Source organism: Chenopodium album, chromosome 9, assembly GCF_948465745.1.
Source record: "Chenopodium album chromosome 9, dcCheAlbu1.1, whole genome shotgun sequence".
Lineage (NCBI taxonomy): Eukaryota > Viridiplantae > Streptophyta > Magnoliopsida > Caryophyllales > Amaranthaceae > Chenopodium > Chenopodium album.
This window is the reverse complement of record NC_137842.1, coordinates 61,766,683-61,787,191: the sequence shown is the minus strand read 5'-3', so window position 1 is coordinate 61,787,191 and position 20,509 is coordinate 61,766,683. Positions and strand designations below refer to the sequence as shown.

The window sequence follows — 20,509 nt, the reverse complement described above, 5'->3', positions numbered from 1 at the left end:
TTAATAAATTCAAGTGATAATTAATAGAACCAGGCAAAACCTTACCCTTTGGAAATGAAGTTACACTTTTATGCCTTGGTGCATTTAACATCTATATCTATACTACGGAATAATGTATTAAAAGGCGTTTCTAAGAACATTCACGTGTCACGTAAAACCCCCTCACTATGTTTCGTCACCCGTTCAACTATTCATTACGCCACATGGCTCTCCCTTCCCGTTGTTTTTTATTGCATGTCATGCACTTATAATAATATAAAAATGATCTCCACAAGATTTGAACATGCCTCTAATTCTAGAACTAAGTGTTTTACCGCTAAGCTATGTGATCTTTTATGTAATCTTTTGAATACAAAATATTAATATGCAAAAAATTATAATATGAACAATAAGTTTATTACAAGAAAATTATACTTACTCTAATACACGATGTAGACAGCCAGACAGAAGAAGCACCGTTTAGTTTAACAATAAATCATGTTTTTAAGGAGTAATTTTTTCTCAATAAGAGAGTGTTCTATTCCCCTAATTTTCAATTGTTTGAAATTAAATGAACTTATTTTAGTTGTAATTTGAATTTTGATAACCCTTATCAGAACATATTTTTCTTGAACTGAACTTATTTTTCTTGAATTGGACTTATCAAAACTTAACAGAACTTATTACCTCTTAAATAAGTGAAAATAAGGTGAACAGAATAGACCTAAATCTCCTAAATCTTGTATGAGTATATTTTTTAGAAACCTCAAATAATTTATCTTGGTTAGACACAATTGGTCTTGTATGGACCCGGTCTACAATAAATTATTGTAGACCCAAAATTTGACACTTTCAAATAATATAATTACATTCTGGATGATATAATCACTTTTTTAGATGATATAATTATCTTTTTGTGAGTCATATTTTGATCTCATATTAAACCATTTAATGAGATTATATAATTATCTTTAGGATGATAAAATTTAAAAATCATCTTTTGAATGATGTAATTTACTATTTAATACTTTTTATAATGATAAATTCACTTTTTGAGTGATACATTTACATAATAGTTTCAAGATGACATAATCACTTTTGTATAATATAATCACATTTCGTATGATATAATCACATTCGTATGGTACACTAGAAGGTTGGGTCTACAATAAGTTATTGTAGACCGGGTCTATTCTAGTCTTAATAGGTTAGACATGGTCCACACAAATAGATTTTTCAAACTAGATTTCTATACAAATTACAAAAATATCAGATGTTTCCAGGAATTCCACCTATCTTCTAGTTTATATTTTGCCAATATTCCTCTATAAACATAGAGATTTTCCGAGTTAATTATGACGAGGTGCATCATAATCTCCAATTTAATACCACTAACTGCCGACAAATCATTGGCATTCTTTGTTTTCCATGAAGTTTACTAGAAATGAGTTACACATACAATGCCAATTTTCTTATGAATTTATGATCACCATAATACATAAAAAATATCATACTGTATAATATTATATCATTATATGTAATGTAACGTTATTTCAATTTTATTTACCAGCAATATATTGGTAGGTCGTATTGTATGTTTGTAAATCTTAAAAGGGGCCCATTATTATTTGTCTCACATTTGGGCTGCTTAATACAACTCAGCTCTTGGCACAAATCATGTGACCCAAAAGGGGAGAAAAATATATGAAGGGAAAAAGGGATTCTCCATTTCCCCTATTAAAGAGGGAAAGGGACTCCCACTATAATTTTGGCAACCTTCTCTTATGTTGTAAAGTTAATCTTTTTATCAACACATAATAATATAAATTTAATTTAAAATCAAGCTTATTGAAATTATGTCCTTTTGACTCTTTGATTGTGCTCGAACACTTTCACTCAAGCAAGTGTTGATTATTTTTATTACTTATTTTTTTTAAAAAAAAATAAAGAAAGAAAAGAAAAGAAAAACTTAAGGAGAAATACCTTGATTGAACCTCAACCCTTACGATTTTTTAGGTCTGATATTTGCAGGTCAAACACTTTGAGAATGAGGGGAGAGGGGTAAGGGATCCCCACCCTCAAAGTTTGTAGAGTGGGGATTAAAGTTCCAACCTTAAGGTTTAAAGGTACAATCTTTTCCATTAGACCAAGCTTACCTTAGGGCTTGTTCTCTCTAGATTAATTTCAGTTTGATTTAGTTTAGTTCAGTACATTTTCTAGTTTCCTTCTCTCATAAAATATTTAGTTCAGTTTCAATCAGTTCAGTTTAGTTCAGTTTAGCTCAGTTTAGTAAATCAGAACATACCCTTAGTAGAGTGTTAGATTTTATATTTGAATGAGTTTTGTACTATGTATTCGGTTCTGTTAGGATATATGATGATACACATGTATTGGCATATTATGTTTTCCAAACTTAGGTATATGAAGAAGATATTACATGTTGGATCAATCGATGTCAACCTCTTTAGTAAATTTTTTTTTCTTTTTTCTTTTTTGAAGTTTAGAATATTTCTAACTTAATAAACATGTCAAGTTAAAAAGATATGATCTTTTGAAGTTCATCAATTAGAAAAACTTCGTTGATATTTTTATGGGACTTTGAAGTTAGAAAACCGAAGATTCAAAACACTTTGTCTATGTTGCTATCAAATTCCTACCTTACTTCCATTAATTATGGAGAAGTCAAGTGTTTTAAGAACATTGGAATAGCAATACCCATAAATACAAATATTAGACTAAACTGGATTGTTGAATAAGAAAAGCAATTTCTCTTTTACATACTCTATTGCCTAATATACGTCTCTTATTACATTGGTGCTCCTTACCAAAATACTAGTCTAAAAATTTGAATTTGTACAAAATAATTAAGACAGATTATACACTTCAAGTTTTGAGCAACATCCACTCATTAATCTTAATAAAATATATTAATGCTATGACAAATAAAACATGCATAAAATTCTACAAAAATAAATAAAATACAGCATTTGTTGGTGCCTAACGATGACAAAAAATTCAACAATGTATACCAACCTTATGTATAATAGAAATAGTCCAAACCTTCTAACGGGAGAATTGGAAAAAGGGCAAAAAATCTTGAAGAAATTAAGCAAGAAAACAATAGAAAAGACATAAGAAGAAGAAGAATGAAAAGGACAAAGAATAAATAGTACTTAGAAATTACTTTGGCATAAAATTTTAAAGTTAGAAAAAAGTGGTAAAAAAAATCAGTGATTAATGAGTGAAAAAGTAACGGACAAAATGAATATATGTAAGGGGCCCTAACGGACTTATCGATGGAGACGTACGTGGCCGTAGTAGCAATTAGGCAGGATAGTCTTTGATAAAATCATAGGTAAAATGTAAAGAAGAATTGATGCAATGATTCAAAATCTAGTGATTTTCTCTCACATTTGACCCCACTGTACCATGTATGACCTTCTTCAAGGGTTCAAATAGGGCTAGAATGATAATTATTCAATACGATGTAAATAAGCGGGTCTTGGTCGAGAATTCTAGACTCATGTTAATTTATTGTGTTGATATGGTAAAGCTAATTAACTAATAGGGTTATAATTGTGTACTGTTGTTATTTACACAATTGCTCAATTAGTGTGAAAAATTAATACACGTACACATAATTCGATAAAAGATTTTTATGTTATGTATATACTCTATAAAATAAAGTGACTAAGAGAAATGAAGGGCCTAATTCAGTTGTTAAAAAAAATAAACAGATATAGACATTATATTATACGAATTATCTCTTTACTTGACTTCTACCAAAAGATAAATTGTATTTAGGATCTGTTTTAATAGACTGAAATCAGCTGAACTGAACTAAACTGAAATGAATATTCTATAAGAGAAGGAATTAGGAGTTAAACTGAACTGAAAATAAACGTATGATAACAGACCCTTACTTGATTTTATTGGTAAAACCATTTTTATTACGAAGTACAAGTTAAACAAATTAATCCTTTGTTGTATGTTGTCTTTTTCCAACTTATTGTATTGTCCCTAATCAAATTTTAAGCCTATTATTGCTAACAATTTTTTTTAAAGCTAATTCCAAAGAATACGTCATAGTATGATATTTTTACAAAAATTGTGACTCACTTCTATTAATATGCTCAAGACAAAGGAAAAAAAGTTGTTGAGACTTATTAATTACACTTACACCTCTTTACTTAGTTTATTGCTGGAATTGATGATACGTCAATAAACTAATTGCCGTCGTGAAACAACTTTGCAACACACAAAATTACTCATATGTGAAAAGACCATTTTGCCCCTTACTTTCGCTCCACAACCTACGTTGCTAAGACTTCAGAGGTGGCAAACGAGTCCATTGACACTTTCTGTATGAACAATTAGCATCAGTTAATACCTTAGGTTTCAAATCACTTTCTAATATTTTCAATGCATTTACTCCGTCTAATACAAATTTAATCAACTAAATCACATTCCTTTTCGAGTTAAATCAATTTAAATTAGCTCACTCATTATTTCGGACAAGTTTAAACTAAACAATTTCAAATAGAGGCGTCAAATATTGACCTAACTCGATTAGATTTTATGTAATATGAAAGGAACCTGCAATTAATCTAAAATTAGACATACGTATTATATAATAAACACAATGATTTAACATGACTAAACTCAACATAAAACCGACCCAAAGACAGTTTGATACAACTAATCTCAAATATGAAAACAATACGAGTAATTCAGATCGAGTCGGAATTATCCAATCTATACCCTCGTCCTCACCCACAACTCCACAAGCCAATGTGAGAGTTTCTTTAAGGGTTGTACTTGACAAATTGACATAAGTAGCGCGTTTTATTATTATTATTTTTTAACCCCAACCCCTTTTTATATAATACAGAATACACCTTATTATATATGTCCACCTAATTTGGCTTGCCATTATCATTATTCATATATTCATATTTTACATCTCACTCTCCCTCTCCTTATCACACTCTAACGGCTTCCCCTGCTTTATATACTACGGCTACTTCACCCCCTTCTTTAAAAATCCACATTATTTTCTCTCTCTTTAATTCTCCCTTCTTTCAGACATTTTATCAAACACCTTCCGTGCAACTCAGCTAATCAACCTTGCTGACCTCCATTAACCTTACATCAATGGCGGAACGCCATGGAAGAGAAGCAGAGACTTCCCAGAACGACACTGCAACTACAGCTACTGCTACTGCTACTCCTTCAACTTCATCTTCTCAATCCCTTTCTGGGTTAACTCAATCCTCACCCCAAATCAACAACAAACGAAAGAGAGAAAACAGCAAAGACCCAGTTTACAGAGGAGTGAGAAAACGAGCTTGGGGCAAATGGGTATCCGAAATTCGAGAACCCAGAAAAAAATCACGAATATGGCTTGGTACATTCAACACACCAGAAATGGCGGCGCGTGCTCACGACGTTGCCGCGCTTTGCATCAAAGGTAACTCCGCAATTCTCAACTTCCCTGAACTCGCTAACTCACTCCCTCGACCTGCGTCGAATTCGCCGCGTGATGTTCAAGCTGCTGCCGCTTTAGCCGCTGCGACGGCGATGGAGTCGCACTCGCCGTCGCCTGCGGTGTCTTCGTCTTCTTCGGAGGTTAATGGGCCTATTGGGCCTAACGGGCCTGAAGAGGAACTGAGTCAGATTGTCGAGTTACCGAGTTTGGAAGATGTGGGTGATGACTCGGCCGAGTCGAAGGCTGAGTTAGTGTTGGTTGACTCGGTTGAAGAGTGGGCTTACTCGCCTGGTTGGACGGTCGAGATGGGTTTTTGTGGGTACTTGTTTGAATCAACGGCTGACATTTCATTGGCTGATTATTATGGGGTAGGATATACAAATGTTGATTATTACTAAAAATTTATTAAAAAATATATAAATTACTTTTGTAAACATTTTATTTTATGTTTGGGAGAGTGGAAAATTTCTTCCTGTTAATATTAAAATTTTTAGATTTTTTTTTATTTTTTTAGTTTGTATAAATATACTACGGAGTAGTAGGATGGATAAATGTGTGATGATGAAATTTTTTTTGTGTGAAATTTCAATGAGTCTAGATGAAATTAGAGATTTTTTTCTGCTCTTATTATGTCATGAAAGTTTTTTTTACCTAAATTTAGGTTTAAAATTATCAAAACTTGTGTGCTTATAAAAGTTGAGTTTGGCAAAACTTGTTTGCTTATACCATTCACATGTTTTATATAATCTAATACTCTACTTAGAGCATGTAAGTTTGTCAATGCAATCGGTCAGTATATTAATCATAATTATTATAAAAAAAATTAATATATGAAACATGATTAGAGATATTGACAACTTTTAAAGATGGAGGGAGTATATAATTACGTCTTTGTAAATTGTAATTGTCCGCATTATATCATTTTAATCGAAACTTAAACCCACATTTTCCCCCAAAAATAGTGCATATAGGAGAGGAAATCGTTTTGAAATTGTAAGCTGTCACAAATAGACAAGCATAGCTAATAGGACAAACAACCATACCTCACTAAGAGACTATTGACTATGTAATGTTGATATAAATATAATAATTAAGTAGGGTTTCAAAATTTGCATGACGCAATATGTTATTACAAACTTATCGAATTTGGCTTAAAGTTCCATAATTCGATAAATTAATTGAGTTAAATGACACGTTTAATTTAAACTTGAACTAAAATAATGATCAAACTTGACACGAAAATGGCCAAAATAAAAGGCAATCTCGTCAAACTAGCAACGAGTATGGCGGAAAACAACATGTCTATTATTTGCATGACACGAAATCATATTACAAAATTATTGAATTTGGCTTAGAAGTTCCATAACTCGATAAATTAATTGAATTATATGACACGTTTAATTTAAACTTGAGCTAAAATAATGATCAACTTGACACGCTTCACTCATTCATCAAAATGACCAAAATAAAAGGCAATCATGTCAAACTAACAACGAGTATGACAAAAAAAAACATGCCTATTATTTCATACTTGAATAATAATCCTTTCTAATTTAATTTCAACCTTAAGTATTTTATATCCGGTAATGATATGATCATAAGCTAATTATTGCTATTTTGGATTCATAAACACCCTGAGGAAGAAGCTAGTGGTCAAGTTTGTTACTACAACCTTGACATTATCCAACTTAACTTAATCCACTTTCAATTCCAAAAAAATAATACGAAGTAAAAAATAAATAAAAAATTAAGCCTATTGCTAAAAACAATTTCTTACTAAGGTTGTTAGATCGGCACATTCATCAAACCATGCCATACTCCATAGTTTGATTTGCATCATGAGATAACATAATATATACTTAGCTAGCAAGTGAATTAACAACTAACAACCATGTGCGTCCCTCACAATTTTTTTTTCGCTTTCAACTAATATACATTGAAAAATAAAAGTCAAAGGTAATACTTTGTTAGAATGTTTTATTTTACCCTATTATTATGTATGAAAAATTATTCAAAAATAAATTAACTCAATCTGACTTTTCCAAAGATGCATATTATGGAGTATATAATATCGATTATATTTCTATAGTAACAATAACATTTCTTTAACCCCTAGTTTATCCTAAAACGGTCGTCCAATTTCACTAATACTAGTAATAATAATACTAAAATTGTAGCCGTTAGTTAGTGATGTTAACACTCAAACATGAGATATTGTGAAATGTAAATAGAAAAAAATGATTTGAGGCAAAAAAGAAGAAAGTTAGGGGGAGTTAGCTTTTGGGAGACAGCAAAGCATTTAAGAGGATGTGACAAGGACTTTTACTCGGTTTAGTAATAGTGTTATCTAATTGTCTTTATTTGGGTGGTAATTTTATCTTTTTACAGCTTCAATTTACTTATCCATTTTGGAATTTAATGCTGCCATGCCAAAACTACTTTATATTTAGGGAGAGTTTTCTGGTATAGCAGATGAACATGCCAGATTGCCAGACAGAGAGGGAGGTTAACAGTACTGCCAGTAGTATTTGACCAAACAGTATATAGATACTAGATATTCTACTGAAATTATTCTCCCCTTAAAAACAAAAACAAAAAAGAATTTTCATTGGGTGCCATTGAGGTTTATCAAAATTAACTAGGTAGCCTTTGTCAATTTTGAAGTTCACTGGTCATACTTGCTGATTGTGGTAGAGCTTGAATTTTTACTCCCTCCGGTTTTTTTAATTTTTTTTTAAGTATCCGGGATTTTGGTACCATTCACTAAACATATATTTTGATTAATGTTTGTGAAAAATATATTCTCTTTGTTCCAAAGAACTCGTAACGGTATGATTTTTTGCACTATTCACATGTTTCACTTTTATCATCATTTTTAGCTATTATAAGAAAGTCAATGTAATCATATAAGATGTTGAGCTTATGTTAATGTATAGTTTCTTAATATAATCTTCTTTATAAATTACGGAGTACTTCCTCCGTTGTTTTATACTTGCAATAGTTTGGCTTTTACACTATTCATGAGTGTTTCACTTTGACTAGTTTTGACGATTTTTGTAAAAAAAACAATAGTCATGTGGAATCTTGTTAGGTTCGTCTCGATCTATACAATTATAATATCTTAAGTTTATAATTTTTACATATTGGTAATTAAAGATATTAACGATTGAAAAGATACATCGCCAAGTGTGAAAAGAGAAGTGTTGCAACTATTAAAAAAAAAAAAGAGGAAGTACATAAATACGAAGTATGTAATAAAAGATGAGTGTTAGCACAGGAAGTAGAGAGGGGGAGGTAAGAGAATCCCTTTACTCCCAATCATTTTGTACTTGGTGGGACTCGAACTTGAGACCTCAAAGTCACAAGGTGAGTTCCTCACCAACTCCACTAAGCAAATCTTAGAGCCTATTCTCTTACAATTATTTTCAGTTCAGTTCAGTTCAGCTCATAATTTCCTTCTCTCATAATATACTCAGTTTAGTTCAGTTCAGTTCAACTCTAATAAGTTCAGTTCAGTCAGCTCTAATAAGTTTAGTTTAATCAATGAGAACAAACCCTAGTAACAAGATCCCTAGTAACAAGATTCTACTTGATCATGTGCTTCTAATATTTATCATATATTCTTCTTAAAAAATTTCTTACATTTAATGAAACATTTTAAATCTGACAAAGAAAAAGAAATAAAAGGAGAAAGTAATTACATTATTTTTTTAAAAAAATTATTTATTTATTTGGCATGAGCTTAAGCAGAACAAACAAACCTACAATAAAATAATTACATTATATTTTGAATGTTAGTTAATATTGTGTAATATGTTTAAAGTCAATTAAAGGATAAAGTAATTGCATTTTGTTTATGAATGTGGAGTATACATAATGATAATCATCAATACATAACATGAGTAATATTTACTCATACTATGCACAAATCTTAGGGCCTGATCAATTCACCTTATCTTCACTTATTTCAAGTCTAATGAATTCTGTTAAGGATTCTTATTTTCATTTATTTCAGGTTTAATAATTTTAAAAAGTTAAAATAAAATAAGTTTTGGAAAAATAAATTCTAATAAGGTTTACCAAAGTTCAAATTACAACTTAAATATATTTTTATAAGTTCAGATAAGTTAAATTCAAATAAGTGAAAATTAGGTGAATTGAACACACCCTTAAATCCTAAATATACCCAAGTTTAAAGTACAATTAAAGTAATTTTTAATAAGTTCATATAAATAAAAATCTTGGTGAATAAAAGTATAAAACACACCGTATATATTGAATTTGTAAAAAAAAAAAAATATGGAGAAATTATAGGGTACGTAGAAGGTTCATATATATACGGATTATTAATTATCTTCTTTAAATGCATGCCAGCTTTATAATTATATGCTTCAAGTCGTGTAACAATATAATAATGACATATGTAAGATATATGACGTTCTATAAGTCATAATCACAAGAACGGTAGATGAGGGTATATAGGATTTGTAATAATGCTCTTTGAGATTTATGTGGTTCTCTTAAACATAAATATCTATTAAGGGTCCAACTAATTGTCCTATCAACATGGTTGTTGTCCAGAGCTGATACACATACAACTATTGTATGTTGTCCCTACATACAACACCATTAGAAATTTGACACATCAACAGAAAATGGGAGAAAATTAGGAGTCAAAAATAAATTGAATTTAATGAAACTTGTGCCTATTATTTTAGCCAATAGAAACATGCCAAATTAAAGATGTATGTAGGGACCAAATACAACAATTGTATGTGTAGCCTTTACCTCTTGTCTAGTGTAGACTCTCGATCACTGTTGTTAGAGCCAATTAATGGTTTGGGTTGACAAATTTATGTTATTAAATGGCGTTGTAATAATAAATTTCCTATGTAAAAGAATTATATACGGTGATAACTAGGTTTGGATATGTAATCATCTTGACAAAGGTAAGATACTATACAGTTAAACGTACATTGCTAAATCATCTATTCCGTATATACATTACTAAATGTGACGTGAGTAAGAAATAAACATAAGTCATGCAAGAGAGCATCAAATCAGCATATATCCAATTATGAAGTTATCGAAATAGACTTTTTACCAATGTATAATCTTTCATTAACTATAAGAAAGTACAAATTAAAGTCATAGATTACTCCTAGCCTCCTAGGTACTTGCACTGTAAAGAAACAATACTTGTGCTTAGGGCTTGTTCTCATCGACTGAACTGAATTGAGCTGAACTGAAATGAACTGAATTGAGCTGAACTGAAATGAACTGAATTGAGCTGAACTGAAATGAACTGCAATGAATATTTTATAAGAGAAGGAAATTAGGAGCTGAGCTGAACGAAGCTGAGTTGAACTGAACTGAACTGAACTGAGCTGAACTGAACTGAATTTCAACGTAAGAGAACAGACCCTTATATGTAAAACACACACCTAACCTAAATTATTAAAACATAATCTTATATATATAATCCAAATTAAGGTTTTGATTAAGGCGACAATGACTTTAAACTTTTAAGAGAGGGCAACAAAATTTTCCCTAGTAACATTGTTTTCTGCATGGATGTATATATATGTAGTGATTAAGGATATATTGTCCCTAGCATGGCATAATCAATTTAGTTTGGTGGTGTGTTGTGTTATGTTCATAGATCATGTTGAAAATGACTAGAAGCTCATGTGTTAAATTCTCTACCCAATCTTGATTGAACAGGTGTAATTTTTGAAACATAGTCACTATGTATATGACGTGGCTTGTTTAGCACCATACTCTATGCTTTAGACTCCCTCCGTCCCATAATACTTGACACAATTACCATTTTCGTCAGTTCAAAAATACCTGACATGTTACCAAATATGGAATGAAAACCACTAATTTTTTTTTTTTGGAGCCACAAACCTCAAAACCCAATCAAGGACTAGTTCGTTTCAGCTTAATTTCAGTTCATATAGCTCCAATCAGTTCAATATAGTTTAGTTCTTAATTTCCTTCTTTCGTAAACAATTTAGTTCAGTTCAGTTCAGCTCAGTTCAGTAAATCAAAACAACCCCTAAATCCTACGTTTTCTCTCCTCACTACCTCCACCTCCCCCATCTTTTGTTTTCTTACAATATAAAAATACAGAAGAAATCCTTTATACAAGTATAATCAATTATTTTAAAGGGACACACTTGTAATTTTCTTAAATTACGTGTCTACCCAAACGTCCCAAGTATAATGGGGCGGAGGGAGTATACGCCTTGTCTCAAATTATTTGTCACGTTTCTTTTGAAAATTTATTCCAATTAATCGCAGCGAACGTAACATTATCATTTTAAATATTTTTTTTTTCTCTCTACTTTTTTTTTTCTAAAGGTGGATTCCACACTTTTTTTTCCTCTTATTTTTTTCATATAATTTTTAAAAAGCCGCTAAAATAATTTGTATGATTAAAATTCAACGAAAAGAGTACTCGGTAGCTTCTTTACACGGAGGGGTCATAAGGAAGAAAAATGTGATTTCTAATGTACTTTTGTAGTTTCTTGTCAAAGAAAATAAATAAATACTCGTAAAAAGTTTCTTAAATGGGTTAAGGCGGCCCCCACCTTAAATAATTACAATTGTTAGCCAAAAATGACATGTAAGATGAAAATGACCATTTGTTTTGTAATATCCAACTCACTCTTTTTGTATGAAATAGTCTTGTACGGACATGAATCAACCGGAAGCACACACACTTCATTACACAAGAACAGCTAAATTTTTATATGTAGTATTCAAATACTTCATAAAAATTTGTCTTGGTGTTTCAAATTTTGTCATTTATAAATTTAAGAATGAGATGGTTGGGCTTGTTTTCATTTTCATGCCCTTTTAGGCATTTTGTTTACTTTGGATTTTAGAGTTTACTTTTCCTTCCACTAGTTCACTAGGAGACATGCATGTGTTAACCCCATCTAGCTACAAGTCTGTTTGTAACTAGGGTTAGTTTATTTTATATAAAAACGTGTGAATTAGAAAATTAATTTCATATACACCGTATATATTGTTTCATCGATCCATCGGGTTGATTGTATGGACACGGAGATAAAAGTTTAGTTTTGCTAACATTTTAGACACGTCACTTTAAAAATGATAAATACTACAATGATACATGAATAACATGATCCATATGTTCAATTGTAGAAATTAAGGGTAAGATATGTCACTTAATTTTCACTAATATAATTATCACACATGACCAGATTTAGAGGGGGACTTTCCACCGGGGCCGTTAAGGGCCCGACCCCCGATAAATTGTTGAAATAAATTAGCTAATGAACTTTAAACAACCTTATCTTACTTATAAAATGTTAGAACATAGTGATTATTTTTAGTGAGAGATAAAAAAATTCAAATCCCAACCTCTCTAATAGTTTCGACCAAGATTCGCCACTGACCAGATTGAATATCTAAGCTAAGTCAAATTATGACACTCGAAATAGTATCAACATCATACGAAATAACGAAATATCCAAGCTTCTGTTATGTTTAGTGGAAGACTTGTACCCTGTTTTGGAATGACGTACGCCCTATATATTTACTTCGTAGAGTATTTGAGATTTTGAGTTATATATTACTGATTATGAAGTATTATTTATAAGGCGAAAACCGTTCTCAAAATTACATAGTTCCTTAAGCGGTTAAACCTTAATAACCATTTCAACACTATAACGTTAACACTCACAATTCTTCAACTCAAGAGCTCAACTCTAATTTTACATAACATTTCCAATAGTAAGTTACAATACCTTGTAGCTTACCTTGGCACATTAGATATTTAAGTAAATATATTTTATAGCTATAAAGTGCTCCAATAGTAAGTAGTGTAACTTGGAAAAAAATTAAATAGTAAATAAAGTAGGAGAATAGGTGAAATTTAAGTGGGTAATGTTATATATCTTTGAAAAACCAAACAATGTATGTAGCTTGTTTGAGCAGAGTTGCTTAATAAAGCTACAAAAAAAATTTCACTCAAATGATAAGCTACATGCTTGTAATTTTAATTGTAGTTTTACTTTCTTGATTTTTTTTATTGGTGTAATTAAAGACAATTGTAAAAGTAGTGATGTATGTATCTTCAAATAAATAGATGAAATTCAATTCAAAATCTTGAGTATTATTAGCCCCAAAAGCTTTAGCCAACTATGCGCGCTAGTTGATACCTATACTTTCTGGATTTTCTAATTTGCTAACATACTTCCTCTGTTTCATTTCACCTAGCTACAATACTTTAATGACATATGCACTATTTAGTATTTACATACTTGATTTGCTTTGATAATTTATAGACTTATAGTTAACACAAAAGTATAGTCGTCATATTGTGAGACGTTAGATTTATTTGCCTCAATCTATTTTCTATGATATTAAATTTTTATAACTTTTAATTATTATTTTTATTACTGAAATAATGTATTGACATGCATGAATTTTTTTATTTATTTTTTTTTAAAAAAGTTTAAAGGAACCAAGAAAGACATACATAACCTTCAATTGACGTTAACGCTCCTAAGATTATGCCTTTCCATTTAAACTCTTGTTTCAAATAAATTCGAAGTTCCTGAGTGAATAACGTTCCAGTATGAAATCTAGCTATTTAATATAACACTCATTTACTTAATCAAATTAATGAGAACCATCATCCATCAATCATAACTTTCATCAAACTTCTAGTTCCATGCTAGGAATATCCATGACATTTTCATTATTCCTTACGTTGCTTATGATCTCATCATGACATCTCAACACATTAATTTAATTAGACAACTATCATATATTTGTTCCGCATCATCAAAACCTTTTATATCGATCAACATAAATCATGTACGACGAGCAAAATCAATAAACAAAATTATAACTCCACGCGACAATCATTAGAACAAACAAAACATGTAATGTGCCATAGAAAGTTAGAAATACATGTTTGTTTTGGCTTCGAATGTATAGTAAAGACATTGATTAGAATTTAAAACAGTTTACGACCACTTTATTTAGTACGGCATGATTCCTAAATAGTATAATTCCAATACAATAATGCCATTTAGAAGTCACCTCCATATTTGTACATAATTGAATACATGATGATTAGCTAATTTAACTACATAAGATCAACTTATACGAGGCATATTATAATTGGGCAGTTAATAATAGAAGATTTAGGATATTGTTAATTGTTATGTTATCAAATCATGCTTTAATTATTACCGCTAAATATGATGATGATTAATTTGCATATTAAACTATTACTTAAACTTCTTGTCTAATTGTTACTTGAGGTCAATCAAAGAAAAGAATTAGTGTTATGATGAAAGATTGTTAGTAAAATACTACTACTAATGGCCAATGAATGTTTAGCAAAAGCCAAAAAGATGCTTGGTCAAGATAACAACTACGGCTGCTTCAAAAAAAAAAAAAAATAACTATGGCTTCTCATACCAAATAACTTATTCAATCTTCGTTTGGATCAATTGATAATGGAGTTGTTCTACTGTGATCATATAGTCCTTGGATTCGAGATTTAAAAATATACGACATTTATTTGGAGAACTTTCCCTTTAATTTGATTTAACTCCGCAATAAAGTTAGGCTCGTCTCAAGGCGGCTGGCCCAACCGGCCTGATGAGTTCTGTCACAGTGTCATAGGTTTTATCTTATATGGCTTGGGAGCGGATCCAAGGAGATGTATCATTGTATCTTGCCCCTTGTCCCTTGTCTACCTTTGGGGACAAAAAGAATAGTAACTCATTTATTGCTTATTCCTATTTCCTAATTTGAAAATACATGTACTTTGTAATGTTTATCGGATTTTAAGATTAGGACATTAGGTTTATCTTATGTATCAAGCTAGTTTTACATGTTTCATTTTCAAATTTCAAAAGTTTGTATTTCATATGATGTGTGTTAATTTTGAAAATTGATCACAAAAATGGAGAATCCTATTATTTGTTTACAAAATTTGAAATTGTCGGCGACAACAAAATAAACAAGATAGATTGATTTGTAATCATTATCATTACACTCAAAATTGGGATTAGTTAGCTACTCACACAACATCTTCCTAAATCAGAGCTTTCATTCCGGCCACTATCCATTTCAAAGCATCTCAACAATATACGAAACACCAACAAGAGACACCACCTCGATCAAAATTTCCTGTCATAATGCCACTCGGATAATGTTTACCTCATTCCTGATTTTCATGAATTCTCGTTCAGATTTATGCTGATCTGCAACATGGATGGTCAAGTATCCGTAATGGTTGAAGGTTGTTTTGCTGCTGGAACACAGAGCTTAATACCCAAAACCTGTAACAGAAATATGGTTTAGAAAGAAATTAATATATGTGTTAAGATAAGTGTAAATAATGTATGAAAGTAGCTAGCATTACAGGGGAAAAAAAAAAAAACGACAGACATACCAGAGTTGTCCATTGGGTTTTCCATAGGAGCGAGTTCTGGCTCTGGGATCTCAGTAACAACGGCATCAGATGTTAGGAACGTCTTTGCTACAGATGCAGCATGTTCCAAGCAACACCTTACCACCTGCAAATTGCAACTCATTAACGCAGAGAAAGAAACCCTCTTCATCTCAGTTACCCTTCACTATTTGATCTTGGAAATGAGCAATTGATAGTCATGTACAGTAGATGCATTATCCTAAGCTTAAGGATATAATACGAAGTAAACAAAATATAAAAATCAAACCTTAGTGGGATCTATGATTCCAACAGCCATCAGATCCTCGTATTGTCCGGTAGAAGCATTGTATCCAAATCTCAGGTTGTCATTAGAGAGCACCTGAGAATATAAAATGCATCGATCAATAATACGTAGTAGAAGAATTTGCAAATTCACATTGTAATTATGATGTATACAATAGCTTAAAATGCCTTATCTTGACCTTTTCTATTACTACTGCTCCATTAACTCCTGCATTCTTGGCAATCAGATCTAGTGGATAACTAAGTGCTCTTTTGACAATATCTGCTCCAAGCTGAAAATATGTATAAATTCTAAAATATCAGTTCATCTAGTAGGGGAGAGAGAAATTGACATCATTATGATCAATAAGGGCGGATTTGACAAAGAGAACCTTTTGCTCGTCATTTTCAAGTCTCTCTTTGATGGCATCTACTTTAGCCGCTAGGCGCAGCAAGGTGCACCCTCCACCTACAACTATACCTTCCTCTACTGCTGCCTGAACAATTACAAGTTTGAGTCAGTTTTATCCCTTGGTAAACTATAGGAGAGTGAGTCATAAAATCACAGAGGATACCTTTGTTGCACAAAGAGCATCCTCCACCCTCAACTTCCTTTCTTTAAGCTCTGTCTCAGTTCGTGCTCCAACCTGTTGGATAGTCAATAAAGAAGGAAAACATATGAAAACTATTTAGGGAAGAAAATTTGGTAGCATGTCTTAAATTCATGAAGAGTCACCTGGATGACAGCAACACCACTGGAAAGTTTTGCAATTCTTTCGTTTAGTTTGTCTTTCTCATAAGCAGTCTCTTCATCCTGAAAACCAATGTTATCTACATCAGGCTCAATATTCTACAATTTAACAGCCAAACAAGTGAAGATATTAGAGGATTAACACATGTACCTCAACTTGCTTCTTAATTTGGGAAATTCTCCTAGCAACGGCTTCTTGCGTGGTTCCATCCCCAACAATGGTAGCTGTCTCTTTGGTGAGCACAATTTTCGCTGCATGTCCCAACACCTCTTTGCCAGCTTGGTCTAGTGACAAACCAACCTCATCTCTGATCACAGTTGCTGTTGATAATTCAGTTAGCACCCAGAAAGTTGAGGGACTTGATGTCAATGATAACATTCTGATATTCAGACTACTAACCTCCTGTAAGGATAGCAATATCATCAAGATATTGGTGTCTACGATCTCCAAAACCTGGTGCTCTCATTGCAGCAATCTTAAGTGATCCTCTGAGTTTGTTTACAACTAGTGTAGCAAGAGGTTCTTGCTCTATATCTTCCGCCATAACCAAAATTGCATAGTTGTTTTTAATTGCATCTTCCAGGACATTAACAAGCTCTCTTGCATTTGTAATCTTCTTGTCAACCAAGAGCAACTACATAGCCAACAAGACATTAATCATCCTATGTGGTACAAAATGTTAGACACAAATTTGTACTCAAATTCAGGATGTATACCTTGCAGTTTTCGTACTGAACAATCATTTTCTCAGTATCAGTAACAAAGTATGGTGAGAAATAGCCACGGTCAAATTGCATTCCTTCAACGACATATAAGCTGTCCGAAGCACTTGTTCCTTCTTCGAGAGTTACTATACCCTTGCGCCCTACTTTGCTCAGAGCATCGGCAACCATATTGCCTATTTGATAGTTATTTCCTGCACTAACAGCAGCAACATCTGCAAGTTCATTGTCTTCAACCTGCAAGTCATATGCAAAAATAAAATAAAAACCATGTTTAGCTGTGAAGCATAATTGACAACTATTACAGCAGCAAGAAACAGCTTACCTCTTTGGACATCAACTTCAGCTCAGATATCAAACCTTTTGCAGTATTCTCAATCCCCTTGGCTATTTGTATAGGATTTGCCCCAGCCAATACAATCTGGAAATATATAATCACGTATTGGTCAAGCATGTTGTTCAAAGCCAAATAACATTATACTTTCAGAGGTGTACATCAATTATGTGTAATTTCCTCACACCTTTACACCTTCGGCAATCAAACCTTGTGCTAGTACTACAGATGTAGTGGTCCCATCACCAGCTAAATCATTAGTTTTAGACGCCGCTTCTCTAACAAGCCTTGCACCAATGTTTTCGACAGGATCTTCAAGCTCAATCTGCATACAAAACAGCTTATTGATGTCAACAAAAATAGAGTACATAAACTTCAAAAGAACATCATCTTCAAGTCTCCAACATGAACATATTCCTCTATTAACATTAAGGAGTTCTAAACAGCAAAGCTGAGTACTTCCTTTCACATTTGAAAAAGTAAAAATTAGCAATCATCAGTAAAGGAGCCTGTTTTTTCATATACGAAGTAGTTCATACCTCTTTGGCCACAGTAACACCGTCATTAACAATTTTAGGAGAGCCATACTTACTCTCCAAAACTACATTCCTTCCTTTGGGACCGAGAGTAACACCAACAACATCTGCAAGCTTATTCACACCCGCCTAAAGTTTCAAATCAGAGCAGCAATGTTAGACACTAAACCCAATACACAACTGCCATCATACTACCAGTAATTCGGAAAACACTACAAATACTAACCTGTAGTTTCCTAATAGCGGCCCCATTCTTATTGAAATGCAATTCTTTTACTGCCGCGTTTATCTTTAAGGAATGTCTTTTACTAGGTACTGCATAACTTCGACTACCTCTAGGAAAACTCGATGATATGCAATCCAACGAAGATAGTTTATGTGACGGGTTAATACTTTTCTTGTCAATTTGGCTTCCAACAGATGTCAAAGACCCGATAGCAGACATGGTAACAAAACTTGATGCCATTTTATGCAGAGTCCTGATTAAAGAAATGCAACATTTCAGATCATCATCACATACATAAAACCAATTGGCAGCAGTAATTCGCCAATTTGTAAAACAAATTCCAAAACCAGTGATCAAGAAAAAATAGTCATGGGGTCAATTAAAATCAGGTGTAATCATAATATCAACTAGCCTAGTTGGTTAAAGTCTAGAGGGCAGTATTGGTACCATGGAACGGGTAAGGGTAACCAACCATTGGCCATAAATACCGAGGCCTAAGATTGAATCCCGTTTACATCACTGTCCTTTGTTGCAGCTTTTGTACTAAAACAAAGGATAATTAAGATATTTGAAGCAAATTCAAGTACAATTCAGTGGATATACTGTATGTCTAGATATTAACTGACAATGGGTTTCATTAATTTTAATCCAAAAACCAACCAAAATCCAACAACATGTTCTAATTAAGCAACAAATAACCAAATTATCTGGGAAATTAAGCATAAAAAAAACCCACTTAGTTAAGCAATGAAGAAGATACAAGAATATGCATTGTTAGAAATTTATTGCAATGGTAAGTATTAACAGCATGATAAAGAAGTAAATTTGGATGAAATAGTTGAGAATTGAAGAAGATGGAAAGAACTTACCCAATGAAAATGGAGAGGAAGCAGGATGTTGTGACTGAAAACTGGGTTTGTGGAGAATGATAAAAGGTAGTTATGGTTCATGGATAACGTTTAACACATCGAGTGTGGAACGTTCTAGTAGATGTTGGTGTTTCTTGCTTTGTGAGTTGCGACTTGGGTTCTAGGGTATGGACTATGGTTCAATTGTGTCCATGCCCGAACATTCGGTTCACATAGTTGGTCTGGATTGACTGGATACATACCCACGCTATACGAGCATCATACGATACAGGATATTTTGGTTATTTTCAGTAAAATTTTAACTTTAAATGATACTCGTATATTTTGTGTACCATTTTAAAAATAGTACTATTAAGTATTAATCATTCACAAATTCTGTATAAAGGCAGGTGTATGTTAATTTATTGTAAAACGAGTTAAAGTTATCTTATAAATACTTGAAGTTAACCTTTATATTGCAAAAATTATTATTTTATATTAATAAATTTTATCTTCCAAAAAACTTATAATGTACTAGGGCAGTGCTACGCACGCGTTGCGCACAAGGCAATTTGGTGTTGCTAGTGTGTGAGACCGGAAGTGTAAATTTTTTTGGCTAATTTGTAGTTTTTATTTAGGTAATTATGAACAAATGTATATTAATTAGTGAATTTACATGTTGATAAATTGAATTGTATTAAAAATGTTTTTTTTTTACCCCATTGCAAACTATTGCGTCAAACTTTATAACTATTGGTTCTAAATTCTCATTAGTCTATAAAGGATAATATAGTCAAGTGAGGTCTTATTGGATTTGCCTCATTGTATATTTTATTAATATTAAGTTTTTATAATTTTTACGCATATAGATTTGGAGTTATATACATCATAA

General features: G+C 32.0%; 1 protein-coding gene and 1 pseudogene across 1 annotated transcript; one reads left to right on the top strand and one right to left on the bottom strand.

Annotated features, from left to right (window-relative positions):
• The first annotated feature begins 4,916 nt into the window (after positions 1-4,916).
• Positions 4,917-6,180, top strand: LOC145560050 (ethylene-responsive transcription factor TINY pseudogene; annotated as a pseudogene).
• A 9,216-nt stretch (positions 6,181-15,396) lies between these two features.
• On the bottom strand, positions 15,397-19,792 carry LOC145558659 (ruBisCO large subunit-binding protein subunit beta, chloroplastic-like). Its single transcript, XM_081619968.1, has 15 exons — positions 19,639-19,792; positions 18,770-19,022; positions 18,547-18,672; positions 18,195-18,332; positions 17,999-18,094; positions 17,668-17,910; positions 17,351-17,585; positions 17,102-17,271; positions 16,936-17,013; positions 16,775-16,846; positions 16,592-16,696; positions 16,400-16,492; positions 16,204-16,296; positions 15,918-16,041; positions 15,397-15,804 (listed from the first exon to the last, which is right to left on the bottom strand). The coding sequence occupies exons 2-15, from the start codon at positions 19,007-19,009 to the stop codon at positions 15,791-15,793; spliced, it is 1,827 nt and encodes a 608-aa protein (XP_081476094.1). The 5' UTR covers positions 19,010-19,022; positions 19,639-19,792; the 3' UTR covers positions 15,397-15,790.
• Positions 19,793-20,509: the final 717 nt, after the last annotated feature.